Raw genomic sequence first — 16,650 nt, forward strand, 5'->3', positions numbered from 1 at the left:
GCTATCTGAATTTGATTTTTTAGCCCGTATTTGGGCCCCTTCACCGCCAGTGTTTGGAGTGCCTTCACAATTGTTATTCGGGTTGGACTGGTAGCTGGGAGGTACATATTTATTTTCCTTGCATATTTATTTAAAAAGCAATACGCAAGCAACAATAAAATCATCATGCAAACGAACGTTTTAATTCTACAAATTTATAGATGCGATTCTGTGCTATTTTTTTTAATGGCGTTCTTGTTCTTTATCAAAAGTAGGCTGTGAAAACGGTCTTTTGAGCGTTTTTCCTTTGTAGACTCGCAATTGGCGATTAACTAAAACTGTTGATCTTTTGCGACTGACATAATAATTTGCGGCATTGTTATTGCGAGCTAGGAGGCGTTTGATTGTTTCGGTAGTTCTTTTAAGTAGGCCAATAACTTTCTATTCAGGAACTTGCGCCGCTATTACTTGTTTTTTGTTTACAAAGAAAGCTAAATTGGTTGCGAAATCTGCTTCTAATTCAATCAAGACGAATGCTATGCGTAACTTCGTGCATTAGAGTAGAATTTCATGGTAATTTTAAATAGAATTTCCAAATACCTCAGTGGTGGGAATGAGAATGCGAGAGAAACAACAAAGCAAACAAAAAATCTTACATTTTTTAAAAGTGTCAAATAGGAAACGATTGTTAAAATCTCAAGCTCTCGACCAGGTCCAACTAAAATTCACTATCTACAGAAGAAACATGTTATCGCAATGACCAAAAATTAAGACTAAAGAACGCGTATATTAATCTAAAAAAAGATTAAGAGATCGCTAATATTTTTAAAAAACTATTAACGTCAAGTCACGTCAAGCATTAGACACGGACTGAAATAACCTATTTAACTAATTAATACCTTATTCCAGCTCATTTACTAACTTAGTCCACGTCAACAGCTGATGAGCAATGTAAATTTGACATTTGGGGAGAAGACACCAATATTTACAAGAAGTAATAGCAAACTCCCAAATTTACCAATTCTTTTGAAAACAATCAGCGATTTAGTCAAATAGAGCTAAAAAATAAGATATAAAACCATTGAATAAAAATCAATTATTCCTCAGTAACAGTCGAGACGTTTCTCAGCAACAGCCGGGACCTGTCATCAATGAGATTACGAACATTACGAAGACACAATTGTGAACAAAACCTTGCAAAAATTTTTTTTAAAAAAGGATTGATTTCCGGATAACAAATAAAACAAAAATCAGAAAAAACTTTGCACTAAACCAATAAAATCAATTAAAGTTAGTTTAATTAGCAACCTCTGCGACCCAACTGTTTTGGTATAAGATGAGAACACAAATAAAACTGCATCAAATGGTCACACGACTAAAAAGACAATGAACATATTTGAGAACAATTGGTCAAGGCTCATGAAAACCGCCAGCGATTGATTTAAACAAACAACTAGGTTTATTAATGCCTCATTAGCAAGCCGACAGACCTGTCAATAAGGATACTAACTGGTAAGAAAACAGACATTTTAATAAAATTACGTAAGAACCAGATGTTCAGTAATTTTTGTGACAATTAATAGTGTTAAACTCAAAAAAAGCGTTAACATGACCGCTGATAAAGACAAGGAATTGTAAATATGACGATTAAAACTCATATGTATCTTTTTAATAAAACTCAGGAGAAGAAAAGTTGAATTGAGAATTCCAATTGCAGCACGAAAAAAAATCTTTGAAACTCCGAAAGTTTTTCAAAAACTGGTTCCTCACTAAATTTTATAATTTTTAAAGGTATTAATTACACTATAACGCCCCAAATGCACTCCTTTTTTTGCTTTATATATTAATCTAGAGCGAAAAAATGACTACTCAAAAAGATGACTTCTCACTGATGCGAACAGTCGCACGAAAACATGGACAAACTTCAAAAAAGACAGCACACCAATACATTCCACGTAGTTTGGATTTGGATTATGAAACAAGCAATCGCTCTACGATTACGATAAATAAATCTTTAAATTTTAGTGGATACATAAGAGGATTACCTTGCGAGGCAGGTTTTCAATTTTGGCTTTCAAGAATGATGTAAGTATATTAAATGGAAATATGTACCCGTTAGCTTTAAAAAAACGTTTGTTTGAGCAAAATTTTGAACTTCGTGCTTTAGTTCCAGTTCATTTGCTATCTGAGTTTTATTTTTTGGCGCGTATTTGAGCCCCTTCACCGCCAGTGTTTGGAGTGCCTTCACAATTGTTATTTGGGGTTGGACTGGTAGCTGGGAGGTACACATTTATTTTCCTTGCATAATTATATAAAAGGCAATACGCAAGCAAAAAAAATCATTCATGCAAACGAACGTTTTCATTCTACAAATTTTTAGATTCGATTCTGTGCTATTTTTTAATGGCGTTTTTGTTCTTTATCAAAAATACGCTGTGAAAACGGTCTTTTGAGCGTTTTTCCTTTGAAGACTCACAATTGGTGATTAACTAAAACCGTTGAGCTTTTGCGACCAATGTAATAATTTGCGGCATTGTTAATACAAATTAGGAGGCATTAGATTGTTTGGATAAACCGTTTAACCAGGCCCATAACTTTCTGCTCAAGAACTGATGCCGCTATTACTTCTTTTTTGCTTTTACAGAAAATGCTAAATTGGTTGCAAAATCGGCGTCAATTCCAATCAAGACGAATGCTACGCGGAACTTCGTGCATTAGAGTAGAACTTCGTAGAAACTATGCATAAACTTCCTATTACCTCAGTGGTGGGAATAAGAACGCAAGAGAAACAACAAAGCAAACAAAAAAATCTTACATTTTTTAAATGGGTCAAATTGAAAATGACTGTTAAAAACTCCAGCGCTCAATTACGTCCAAATAAAATTCATTATTTACAGACGAAACATTTCATCGCTAAGACTAAATATTAAGATTCAAAAAAGATTACTCCAAAAAAAATCAAATGATCGCTAATATTTTTACTTGTTTACCAAAGAGCCAAACTGGCGTTGGAATTAGGCAAGCAATTGACCAACTAAAAGCAGCGTTTGTGGGTCAGTATTGTAGTCATATTCTTAAGTAGAAAATTATCTGCTGAGAAATTATCAAACAACCAAACCTTCAAAGAAGCAGTGGAAGAGCTGAATAATCTAGAAATTAGCCAATACACTGAACACGAGAATGAGGAGGCACTTGACGTTGTTACTTTTTCTGACCTTCTTGGCACTCAGATTTCAAATCGAGAGAAGGTTCGTTTGGTTACACTAACGTTGCCTCAATTGGTCCCGTTTTAGGCTGCCATGGTCGGGAGGGTATGACTTCGCGGAACGATAGAGGGAATATTTGCTGCTTCCTCTGCTGCAAAATTAGCACCCGTCTGGAAAAATTTGTTTCCGTTCAATAACTGAAAACCAGGAGACAAATAGATGCCCTGCTGGTCAGCGGGACAGCCAGCAGCGTTAGATCTAACCATAACTTGCCCACTGCAGCTCAGTCTAATTTCAGACGCGGCAAGGAGGAGTGGTTTTGCTGACAAATGCTGAAGAAAGGCAATATCCACGATATGCCCATAAATGATCCGAAATAGGAATCTAGTTTGTACCACTTGGGTTTGAAGTTTTCGGGGGCTTCTCAGATTTGGCTTGCAAAACTTTGAAACGTAGAGCCCCGCTTGCCGACAACAGAAACTTTCAACAAGCTGGTGTATCAATGGCCTACAAAAAATTGACTTTATTTCAGGTTCAGCCACACAGCTGATCGCCACAGATCCACTGTTATGACACTCATTCGTGCGACAACACCCTCAGCCCCACAATGGTTAATTTACAGTCTTGGCTCACCAAAATTTTAATTGCCCAGTTATTGCTGTGCGAGAACTGGTTTGTCAACCAATGAGTGTGGACAAAGCTCATTTTTTCCGTTCAACCCGATTATGTCGGTTGATCAGGACGAAATGTAGAAGAATCCATTGTAAGGGTTTCTGGGAAACAATAAAAGGCATAGACTCAATTGAGTGGGCACCACGGTTATTTGTGGGTTCAAGCATGAGCTCCCCAACCAAGCATACCTTAAATTTATGATTTTGTTGAAGTATTTCTATTGTGTTCAAAACAAAATCACATCCAGGCTGCTTGCGTTCATAATGGTCGTATCAAGAAGATTCAAAAAATAATTGTAAAATATGTTATGAACACAAGAAGGTCCAAGTGAAACTACTTTTTAATTTAGACGGGCCAGTTTTTTTTGATATGGTCAGAGAGAGGCCAATTTTCGAAGAGTAACTGGTTTTACATTTCATCAGTACTGAAAAACTCTGGTGGGTCCTATGGATACTTTTTCAGAACTGAACTCTACTTCTGATTTACACTGACTCTAATTCTCTAAAAAGTTTGCCCAGTTCTCTGGATTTTTGTTCTGACCCCTCCCCCCTTTAGTTTGGAGAGAGGAACTATAAACTCAAATGGTTTTAATGTTCAGACAATTTTGGCCGACCGATATATTGAAAGTAGAGAGTTGTTAGTGATATCATTAGGAAGCTCGTACGTCCTGGAATATGGAATAAGGAAAATTTTTTGATTTTCGTTTTTACAGGGAGTTATCGTAATTTAAATTTTTGAAAAGTTTCGACACTTTTTCTTCATATTTTCAGTAATTTTTGCTAAAATTTGGCACATTTTTGCTAAATTAATTTAGGTTAAAGTTTTTAGCGGTATAGTATTTTTGGTAACGTTAGAAACAATAGAGCGTAGCTGAATTGGTTGATTTATTTTCTTTGTCTAAAAATTTTGTTACAGTTTTCAAAATTCAGACGTTTTCCACCATAAATCGGACAAAATATGCTTTATTGGTCCATTTTGTTTTTATTTGCGGAAGTGAAGACCTAGAAACCACTGAAAAAATCTGTCTAAACTACAAAAAAGAGCTCGTTGAAACACAGAGACCTCTAGAAGTCATCTATATTTAAAATTTTGCTGTTTTTGACTAATTGAACTCCATTATAAGATAAAATGCATCATGGTTTTTTTACTATTTGAAGTATTTCACTCAACAATTGTTCTAATTCGCAAAAATTTGGAACTCTTTAGCGGATTTTAGGAACCTGACAAAATCAAGGATAGCCATGATATTATCATGGGTTCTTGCAGTCAGGTTTTTTAAACATGTTATTGGAGCGGCCCTTTTTCAAAACATTTTGCTTTTGTTTTTTAAAGTTTATTGCTGACAAAAATTTTTATTTAAGCTCCAATATTGAAAGCCCTATTTACGTAAATATGAGGCTGCAAGTAGATATAGTTTGTTTTCAGAGAACCTAGTGGTCTTTATGGCTATGAAGAAGAGTCTTGGTAAATTTAACAGAATTCTTGTGTTTATTTTCAATTGCTATTTGTCTAGGTCTAACCTTCCAGAGGTCCAAATGGCTTCTTCAAGGGGTGTAAGTGAACCTGTGTTATGCATTTAGTTGTTACCTAATTTCCTTTATGTCTTTGGATGCGTTTGTTTTAAAGAAATTCACTGATTTTTCGAAATTATCAATTCTTTCATATTTTTTCTGTCAACTCTTAGCCAATTCTCAATTAAAAGTTGTCCAACTTTCATTTTTATAGAATAGAAACTAATTTTGTGACCGATTGTTTTTGAAAAAGATTTTGGTACTACGAGTTTTCATACAAAATTTTGTGACTTTTGTGCTTAATTGCCCAATTTGATGTTGTTTTTGTTCCTTTTCTAATTGTCAAATTATTAAGCAACCTAACTGGAAAAAACTTTAAAAAATTAGCGAAAAATATACTTATTGTATTCTTAACATATGGTTTTAGGGCTAGCACACCGTTCTCTTTCAGAATTTGTTAGAGTTTTCTCGACATTCATTTGTAGTTAGTTTTTGTTGTCGCATGCCAAATATTGAGTAATTAAAGGTCTAAGTGGTCTAAAAAAATAACTTAATGAATGATATCGAAATTTATCTAATGATTTTATTGACATTCAAATAAAATATTTTCAAAAAAGGTAAAAGTATTCTTCAAAATATACATTTTGGTATGTTTTGAAATTTGTGTTTTTGATGTCTTCAGGGCTTAGACAATTAGCTTCAGAAGAATTTAGGAAATTTGGATACTTTTCATTTTTTGTGGTTTTGCTGTCATTTTAAAATATTCGTTTTACAAAAGGACTTTGTCATGTTCAAAAGAAACGCATAAGAAATTTAATTTTCTCGCGGTTGATGTTTTTGTCAATTTAAAGGCTTCAACAATGTGGTTTTGTAAAGTTGTTCGTGAAAATTTTTGTTTCAGCTTGTATTTAATGTTATTTTACAGTCTAATGACTCAGTCTCAAGAACAAGAGGTGCATTTAGTTTTCAAAGAGCTTGCAAGACAAACTGTCTACTCTTCAGTCGAAGCTTATGTGGGCTATGAAAATTAAAAATTTTGTTTTGTAAAAACAGACACTGGATTTCTGAGATCTGAAAATCTTAAATCTGTTAACTTTTAGCTTAGCATCATCATAGACAAGTCACATCCCTTATCTAATGGACGACAATTTGCTTTTCATAACAGTTTTAGTTTCCTCACAGTTTTCGTAAATTTGTATTATTTGCATATTCGTCTATTTTTGTAGATTTCTACTTTCTTCTCACAGTATCACAATAATGGTCCTGTGGTCAGTTGAAAAAAACTCAATAAAGAATTTCAAGTAATTTTAGTGAGCTGCCTTATGTTTAATTGGCTGGGACATCGTTTCCCTGCAAAATTTTTTGCTCAAATTCTTATTTGCTGTTTTTTTTCTTTCTGTTTGTATTTGTCGTTCTTTTTAGTCGAATGACATATCATGGAAAATGAAAGCTCTCAATCGCTATCTATGAAATTAAAAAAGAATCTCTCGATGATTTTGATGGTATATAACGTTTCTTATCAGTTTGACATTAATTCTTTCCAAAAATCGACGTTTTAGTAAAATTTGCCCTTTTGCTCATTTCTTGTGGTCTTGATGGCAAGTCGCATTGAGGAAAGAATCTAATTTTTCTCTAATGAATTTCAGGTTAATGTTTTTACTATAAATTTTACCTGATGCCATTTGTTTTCGTTATTAATGTTTATAAGAAAACAGAGAATGATTTATGGTCGTAATTAATTTTTGTATTTATTTGATTTTTGTTACCGACTTTTCTGGTACTCATATTATGGTAGGCACAAGTCTCATCGGTCCTCGTTTGGTCCTACGAGTTTTCATAAAAAAACTTTGTAAATTTTGCGCATAATTGCTCATTTTTTCAGTTATTGTTGTTTCTTTTGGAAATTGTCACATTATTTATCAATCTGGCTCATAAAAGCTTTACAAAAACCCTAATCCGGCACATTTATTGTTTTCTTATCATATGGTTTTATAGGCTGCTGAGTTTCTCATTTTTACCGCGTATCTGTAGATAAATTCTATTTGCTCATGCCAATTATTGCTTAAATAAAGATCTCAGTGGTCTAATAGAAAAACTAATCGCTAGTATCAATATATAGCTGAACGTTTTATTGACTTTCAAATTAAATATTTTCAAAAAATGTAAAAGTATTCGTCAACTTATCACTTTTATTCTGCTTTGCGTTTTTTTTGAATTTTACAATGTATCATTTTCGCAACCTAGCCTCAACATCAAGAGTTTCGTTTAAGCGAATAATGATTTTGTTGTTGGTTATATGTTTTAACTGATTACTTCAGGGCTTAGACGAATTGCTCCAGAAGAATTTTCTGAAATTTAGATGTAAAGCTGTATGTGAAAGTTTTTATTTCAGCTTGTATATATTTTTATTTTAGTCTCACTAAAAACAGGCACAATTAGTTTTCGAAAAAGTTTGCAAGCTAAACTCTCTACTCTTTAGTCAAAAGCCTATGTTGGCTATAAACTATGAAAATTTTTGTTTTTAAAAAAATCAATAGATTTCTGAGATTTGTTCGTCTTATTTCTGTTAACTTGTAGCTTACCATCTCTATAGACAAGTCACATGCCTTATCTATTGAACTACAATCTGTTTTTCATAACGGTTTTAGCTTCCTCAAATAGTCTTTGTTCTTGGTACATTCAGTTTTCGTAAAATGTTCTTACTTTTTGCATTTTCGCCTATTTTTGTAGATTTGTACTGTTTTCTCACAGTATCACAGTACAGAGCGGTCCTGTGGTCACCTGCAAAAATTGCAATCAAAAACATCAAATGTTTTTGTGAGCTACTTAAGGTTTAATTGGCTCGGACATCGTTTTCGTGCAATTTTATGTGTGCAATTTTTTTTCTCTTTGCCTGTATTTGTCGTTCTTTTGGTAGTCGGTCGTATGACATATCAAGGATAATCAAAGGTCTCAATCACTCTTTATGGAGGTATAAAAGAGTCTCTCAATGATTTTATTTGATATATAATGTTTCTAATTAGTTTGACCTTGATTGTTTTCAAAAAGCAACGTTTTTTTTAAACTTTGCCCCTTTTGGCCATTTCTTGTGGACTTGTTACCAAGTCGCAACAAATATAAGTCACATTTTTCTTCTTTATGAATTAGAGGTTAATCATTATTAATATAAAATTTATCTGATGCCATTTTGATGTGGTTATTGAAGGTTTTCAGAAATTGAACAACACTTTTTGGTCGTAATTAATATATGTAATTATTGGATTTTCATTGCCGTCTTTTCTTGTAGCCATTTTATGGTACTCACTGGTCCCCTCGGCTCTCAAAGGTAAATTGTTTTTTTTTTCATTTAGTAGTGTGTTGAACGATATGTTGATATGTTACTTTTTTTATTTCATCCTCATTTGGTAGACAGTTAAGTGAAAAATGTAGATGAGCGGGGTCAGAACTTTATGTGCAAACGCACGCTGCCGAGCCTCCTTGTTTTGGTAAAAAATCGCACTGAGGAGATTTGAATTCTGACCAATAAAAGTGTTAAAAAAAGAAACTCACCTTGGTGAAAACCAAATCCTTTGTATTTTACATTAATAACTGACTGACCATCTGTAACGGTTATATTGCAGAATTGCTGGTCAAATGGAAACAAGGAAACGTCAATCGGACATCTCAGAAAAGCCAAAATGTACTGAGGATTGGTAATAAATGTACCCCCAGACCTCCCGATTCTATGAACAGTCTTTTTGAAGTCGTATCTGTCATCTGTTATTTCTGTCATTTCTAAAACAAACAAAGTCAGGAAAAACGCTACATTTTTATTGTCTTTTCTGAGCTCCATAAAACACAGGACAGTTCCTGTAAAGTTTCTCCATTGTGACGAAAAAAATAAGAGTATACGCCTGATTTTATTCTGGAAATCCACTGAAAACAAATCATTCGTTATATAGATGACAGTTAGAGTTATTTTAAGGAAAAAATTTAGTCAATAATCTCCTCGCGCGGCTTCTTATTTGCAAAAATGCTAATATCAAGCTGCTTAACATTTTTTTTTGCTAACAAAACTATTCTAATAAGCTGTATTTATATGAACAGCAAATCAAATCAGATTGCTAATTATTTATTGTTTAATGTCACGTTCAAATTCAATGAAAATTATGATGATCGCTACCACTAATTCTGATATTAGACTGATGTAGTTTTGATTCAACAATTTAACATTACTCATAAAATATACATTAAATTTGACCTTGAAAATCACCTTATTTTACCCTTAGGAATTACATAATTTTAGCACACTTTTTAGCGCCATTTTCGGATCGTGAATCATATACGGGTCTTGAACTTGAGGACTTTGGAACGAAATTGGTCTTGAGTCCTATATTGACAAATCCTGAGGGGTCGTGGCATCAAAAACGTGGCTCATAAACGAGAGAGTTAGCTAAAATTTTCAGCTCAGTTCTTAAACATTTTTTATTTCTATTAGAGGCAATGACCCATGTAAAAAGGTGAGTCATTAAAGTAAAACACCCATTGGAAAGGTTCAAGTTAATCGTTTTTAGATAAACGACAAATCAAATGTTGAATCCAGAACATCAAAGCAAAGGCAAACGCCCGGGTCGAGGTGTCACCGCCATTCAACGCAAAATTATGTAAGATAAGCGGTGAATGCGAAAATTTTTGTAAGATAAGCGGTGAATGCGGTGAACTTACATAAATCAGGTGGTGAATGCGGTGAAAAAAAACCTTAATCGCCTGGTAGCGGTGAAATTACATAATTATACCGCTGAATTTAGCGGTGAAATTACATAAATTCACCGCCTCGAAACAAAATGTCCAAATTATGTAAGATAAGCGATGAATGCGGTGAAATTACATATATTCAACGCTTAATTTAGTGGTGAACTTACATAAATTCACCGCTTGGAAAAAAGTGTTAAAATTTTGCGAGAAGAACAGTGAATGCGGTGAAATTACATAAATTCACCGCTTAACTTAATGGTGAACTTACATAAATTCACCGCTTAGAAAAAAGTGGTAAAATTGTGTGAGAACAGCAGTGAAAGCGGTGAAATTACAAGAAATCACCGCTTGTTTTAATGGTGAAACTACACAAACTCAGCGCTTGGAAAAAAAAGTGTTAAAATTTGGTGAAAACAGCGCTGAATGAGGTCTAATTACAAAAAATCAATGCTTGTTTTAGTGGTGAAATTATACAACCTCACCGCTTGGAAAAAAGTGCTATAATTGCACGAAAACAACAGTTTTTTGAATCCGTAGCTTTTGGAAATTTAATATTTTTTTGTTTTTTTTTTTGAAATCGTGAAACCCTTGTTTGATTTTTTTTGTCAAAACTCACAAAATACCCTGGCCTTAGGATGAGGTGGGAATTTTTTCCCACTTCGCAGTACAGGTTTTGGGTGTTCAGTAATTAATGAGTGTTCTTTACTTGCGTCCTGATAAGTCTACGTTGCGATGTTTTTGGTCGTTTTGCGTGATTTTCTTAGGAATTAAGGTCTTATAATAGCCCGAAAATTGGGCTAGGCCAAATGTTCTTGACGATTTCTCCCAATCTACTTTACCAAGTGAGACGCTCATTGCTGCAATTTGTCGGCACTAACCTCCGTTTTTTTAGTGTTTAATTGGTCTCTCAAATTGGCCTAATCGAAAAGTTTTTAATGTTTATAATTGAAAAAATTCGAAGTAAAATTTTGTTGTATTTTAGGGGCACGCTTCACGTTTCAGATTTTTTTTCCTAAACTACTTTGCCAATTTGGCCGGGCATAATAGCGTTTTGTTTAATTTAAGTTTTCATGGTATGCAGTTTTTAATTGTTGTCTAAACTGACATGATCGGAAGGTTATTAAGCTGTAAATTTTAAAATTCAAGAAATAAAAATTGTTATAAATTTTTTTAGTATTGATGTTTTTTTCTTCTAAATTGGGTTAGTGTTAATTGCGTTATTCAGACTTTTTGGTCTATAGAACTTTTCGACTCCTTAGTTTTCGGGAATTCATTTTTTGTTGGCAAAATCTTGATTTTGCCGGAAGTTGGCGTTTCCCATTAGCTCAAAAATCCGGGTACGCTTCATGTGTTTGACAATTTTTCTAAAACTACTGTACAAAATTGCATGGTTCTAATTTCATTTGTTAACACCAAACACTTCTTGAATGTAGCGTTTAGTTGTTTCCTGAAATCGACCTACTCAAAAAGTTATTAATGTTTAAATTTAAAAAAAAGTTCGAAAAATTTTTTTTGTGGCGCACGCTTAATTCTTCTGATGATTTTTCTTAAACTATTCCGCCAATTTGGTCGTGCACAGTCCTGTTTTACTAATTCTAAGTTTTTACAGACGTGCCGTTTTTTAATTGGTGTCTCAATTGGCCTGCTCAGAAGGTGATTAGACTTAAATCTGAAAAAAAAATTAAAAATAATGATGTCTCAATTTTTTTTCAGTACTGATGTAGTTTTTCTTCTAAATATGGTTATTATTACTTGCAATTTGTATTATTTAGGCTTTGTTTGGGTCCTTGAAGGTTTTTGAATCCTTAGTTTTTGGAAATTCATTAATTTTTTTTGCGAAAACATTTAATTCTCGTTCGAGTTACATTTTTGTCAAAAGACCCAAAACACACCGGCATTTATGGCGAGGTGGGATTTTTCCCACTTCGAAAAAGAACTTTTGGGTATTCAATAACTACAGAATGGATCTGAATTGCGCTCAGAATGGTCTATGTGGCGCCGTTATTGCGCGCAGAAACTGGGCTCTCGCAATAGCCGAAAAATCGGGGTACGGTTCATGTCATCAAAGATTTCTCCATAACTACTGTACCAAATTGCACGGGAATTGTCGCATTTTACTGAAACTAAGCTTTTATTGCTTGCAACGTTTAGTTGAGTTCCCAAATCAGCCTAATCGAAAAGTTAATAATGTTAAAATTTAAAAAAATTGAAGTAAAAATTATATTTTCGGGGGCACGCTTAGGGTTTTTGACAATTTTTGCAGAGCTACTTAACCAATTTGGCCAGTCATAGTCGCGTTTTAGTGACTGGGAGATTTGTAAAGGCATGCAGTCTTTAATTGTTGTCTAAATTGGCCTGCTCCGAACGTTTTTAAACTGTAAATTTTTAAAGTTTAAAAAATAATGATGTTTTAAATGTTTTCCAGTACTGATTTAATTATTCTTCTAATTTGGGTTATTGTAGCTTGCAAATTGTGTTATTTAGGCTTGGTTTGTGTCTCTGAAGCTTTAGGATACTTTGTTTTTGTCAATTCAACAACTTTTTTATTATTTCCGAAATCATGAAATTCTTGTTAGATTTCTTTTTTTTATCAAAACACACAAAACACCCTGGCCTCTAGGGCGAGGTGGGAAATTTTTCCCACTTCGCAGTAGAGGTTTTGGGCGTTCCGTATCTTATGAATGGACTTGAATTGCCTTCAGATTTGTCTACGTGGCACCGTTTTTAGCCGTTTTGCTAGTGTTTGTGAGAAATTGGGCTCTCCCAATAGCCCAAAAATCGTAGTCTGCTTCCTGTCATCGACGATTTCTCCAAAACTACACTACCAAATTAAACAGGCATAGGCGCGTTTTGTTGCTTATGAAACCCTTGTGATTGATGTATTCAATTGTTGTTCTGAGTCAATAACCGAAAAAAGTTATTCATGTCCAAACTTTGAGAAAATTTGTAATTTTTGGTCATATGGGGTCTTTTTTGGTCATTTTCGATTTTCTCATTCAATTTTTGACTAAAATGAGTTGTTACTGGCTTGATCTGTTGCTGTTAAGACGTTCTTCTCTGGAATGGCTAGTCACATTCCTGAACATATCCTTTAGAACACTTATTTACTGATCAATGCAGAAAATTAAAAGTTTTTTCTCAAATTTTATGGCAGAGGGGTGTTTTGCGCAATTGAACAAATTTTTCGGCCTGCGTTTTGTGTTTTCTAGTGACTATTTAGGTTGTTGAAGCTAATTGTGTCAAATATCGGGGTTAATTCAACAATTTATCTTTTTTCGCGATTTCATCAAAATTCTGTGGATGTTGTTTTATGTCAAAACACACAAAACATAATAGCCTTCATGGTGAGGTGGGAAAATTTTTCCCACCTCACCATGAAGGTTTGACGTGACCTAGAACTTGGAAGTGGACCAGAATTACACCCACAAATACGCCGGGAACGCTGTTTCACGTTGTTTTACGTCGGTTCCGGAGATCTTGGGCTTCGATTTTAGCCCAAAAAATGGGGTACAGAACAGTATATTGTTAATAACTCCTAAAGTACTGGACCAAATTAAACGGAAGTGGTCGCATTTTGTTAGCACTGAATCCCTCTTGCTTGCAGTTTTTGGTTGGTTTCCTAAATCGGCCTAGTCAAAAAGTTAATAATGTTCAAAGTTGAAATAGTTCGAATTTTCGGGCTATTCTGGGTGACCCAAATTTCGGTACTACAAAACACCCGATTTACCCAAAAAATGTTAGTGTTTTAGAATCCTCAGTTACTGGGGAGTGTCCCCATATATATTTTTCATACTAGTTTGTGATGTTCAGACAGTCAATTTGGCCTCTGAACAGATGTCACTTCGCTTTTTCGCAATTTGGTACGGTACCTTGTTTTTGCTATAACTCCTTCTACAAAACACCGATTGGGCTCATTTTTTTATATGATGGGTATCTCAAGCAGTGCTACAAACGGTACTAAGGGCGTTTGTTTTTGTTCAGCCGTTTTTGAGAAACTACCCTGTAAACTTGACCCCATTTTTGACCCCCGAAGCGGATGACGGTCAGTCTGATCACTTTTTTCACTTTGTGAACACCCGATTTAACGGACAAATGTTGGTGTTTCAGAATCCTCAGTTCATGCTGAGTATCCCTATATATATTTTTTATGGTGTTTTACGTAGTCCAGGTGGTCAATTTTAGCAAAACCTGCTCCGTACTTCTCCTATTTTGTCATTTGGTACGGTACCTTTATGTTGGAATATCTCCTCTTAGAGTGAACCGATTTTTGATCTGTTTGTCGATTTGAACTCAGCGTGAGCCATACTTGAATCCCTGTAAATGGCGTTTTGTTTCTTTCAGCCGTTTTCGAGAAATTGGCCAGGACACATACCTCCATTTTTACCTATTCGTGTCCGGGTACATTTCAGGTATGTACATGTTAGACCAACAAAAAAGACGAATTTAGCCCCGCGAATTGGTTCTTTAGACTCCCCTGATGGTGGGCATTCTCCTCATATATGTTTTATAAGGCGTTTTCCGTAGTTCAGAAGGTCAATTTTAGCTCTGAAAGTGACGTATCTCTCTTCTGGGGTCAGTTGGTACGGTACCTTATTTTTGCTATAACTCGTCGAATAATGCACCGATTGGGCTCATTTTTTAATATGATGCGTATCTCAAGCAGTGCTACAAACTGTACTAAGCGGGTTTATTTTTGTTCAGCCGTTTTAGAGAAATTGGCCAGTAAACTTGCCCTCGTTTTAGCCCCAGAAGAGGTTGACACCAGTGGTGACACCAGTGGTGACACCTTGAAGCTTTGAAGTGTGTTTTAGAAAATTAGTGTTTTGAATAGCCCGTCTAACGTAGATTCCGAATATATATACTTTATATATCATTTTCTGTGGTTTAGGTGTTCAATTTTAGCTCTGGATGTGGTGTATCTCTCCTCCATGGTCATTTGGAACGGTACCTTCGTTTTGCTATAACTCCTCGAAGAATGTACCGATTGGGCTCGTTTTTTAATATGATGCGTATCTCAAGCAGTGCTACAAAGGGTACTAAGGGTGTTTGTTTTTGTTCAGCCGTTTTTGAGAAATTGGCCAGGGAACTTGGCCCCGATTGACCTCCTGGGGAGAAAAACACCACTGCCCATCGACTTTGAAATTGATTCTAAGTACTTATCAGAAACAAGTGATGGTATATATAGTTTTAAAGCCCGTTTCACGGGCACTTCAATGAGCTATGTCTCGTTTCGATTGGTTCAGTATTTCAGAAGTTATTAACAATTTTAGACCTCGAACCTCCGAAAATGACCACATGCTCACTCCTCGATCTTTAATTTTTCTTTAATCAGAGTGTTTATGTTAACAACCGGTTAATATGAGTTACAATATCATTGTATCAAACTTTTAAGACTATGTTGAACGTTTTTGGTTTGCTCTTCGGGAAACAATAATCGAACGAGCGTTTGGTACCAATTGAAAAAAGGGCATGGTGACTGAATGGTCCGGAATAGGTCTTTTTCATCGGGTCAAGGAGTTGTTCAAATCGAACCAAACTCGGTATGTATTATCCCCTGTGTATATAATTTCTAAAACAAAAAGAATTTTTGCTAAAGCTTGCCTAGGAATAAAGTTAGTTTTTCATACGGAAATTTGCGAATTTCGCTATTAGCGAATTTTAAAAATAGGTCTTTTTATTGAATCAAGGAGTTGTTCAAAGTGAACCAAATTGATATCCCAAACTACCAGTACTATTTAGGTTGTAATGCAAAAGAATGGTTGTGCTAACTTTCCTAGAAAGAAAGTTCGTATTTCATACGGAAATTTCCTATTATCTCCGAATAATTTTGATTAAGTTTATTTAAGAATAGGTCTTTTTCATTGGGTCAAGGAGTTGTTCAAAGCAAACCAAACTTGGTATGGAGAATCTCCTGTGTAATAAGATTATAATAAACCGGCAATTTGTGCTTTGGGGTCAATACTTCAAAAACTCGTAGAGTAGAAATGTTAAGTTCGGAAAGCTATAGCAATTTTTTTTGTTTTACTCTCTAGATACACGTGGTTTGGCTCGATTTGAACAACTCCTTGACCGGATGAAAAAGACTTATTCCGGACGATTCAGTCACCATGCCCTTTTTTCAATTGGTACCAAACGCTCGTTCGGTTATTGTTTCCCGAACAGCAAACCAAAAACGTTCAACATAGTCTTAAAAGTTTGATACGATGATATTGTAACTCATATTAACTGGTTGTTAACATAAACACTCTGATTAAAGAAAAATTAAAGATCGAGGAGTGAGCATGTGGTCATTTTCGGAGGTTCGAGGTCGAAAATCCATATTTGAAAATTAAATATTCCAAATAAACGCAAATTTCCGTATGAAAAGCTAACTTTTTTCCTAGGCAAGCTATAGCAAAAATTCTTTTTTTTAGACTCTATATATATACAGGGGATGCTCCATGCCGAATTTGGTTTGATTTGAACAACTCCTCGACCCGATGATAAAGGCCTATTTTTAAAATTCTATGATCGCAATATAGTAGTCTATGTGTTGTCAAATTTCGAGC

The 16,650-nt window shown here is 34.6% G+C and overlaps 1 protein-coding gene across 1 annotated transcript in view; it reads right to left on the minus strand.

The window, feature by feature from the left end:
* LOC142342360 (neuronal acetylcholine receptor subunit non-alpha-2-like) overlaps nucleotides 1–9,140 on the minus strand; it is a 61,943-nt gene extending 52,803 nt beyond the window's left edge. Inside the window, exon 1 of the mRNA XM_075393659.1 lies at nucleotides 8,918–9,140. Within this exon, the coding sequence (XP_075249774.1) occupies nucleotides 8,918–9,140 (223 nt within the window). The remainder of the gene's footprint in view (nucleotides 1–8,917) is intronic.
* Nucleotides 9,141–16,650: the final 7,510 nt, after the last annotated feature.

This window comes from Convolutriloba macropyga, chromosome 7, assembly GCF_964194025.1.
Source record: "Convolutriloba macropyga chromosome 7, txConMacr16.3, whole genome shotgun sequence".
Classification (NCBI taxonomy): Eukaryota; Metazoa; Xenacoelomorpha; order Acoela; family Convolutidae; genus Convolutriloba; species Convolutriloba macropyga.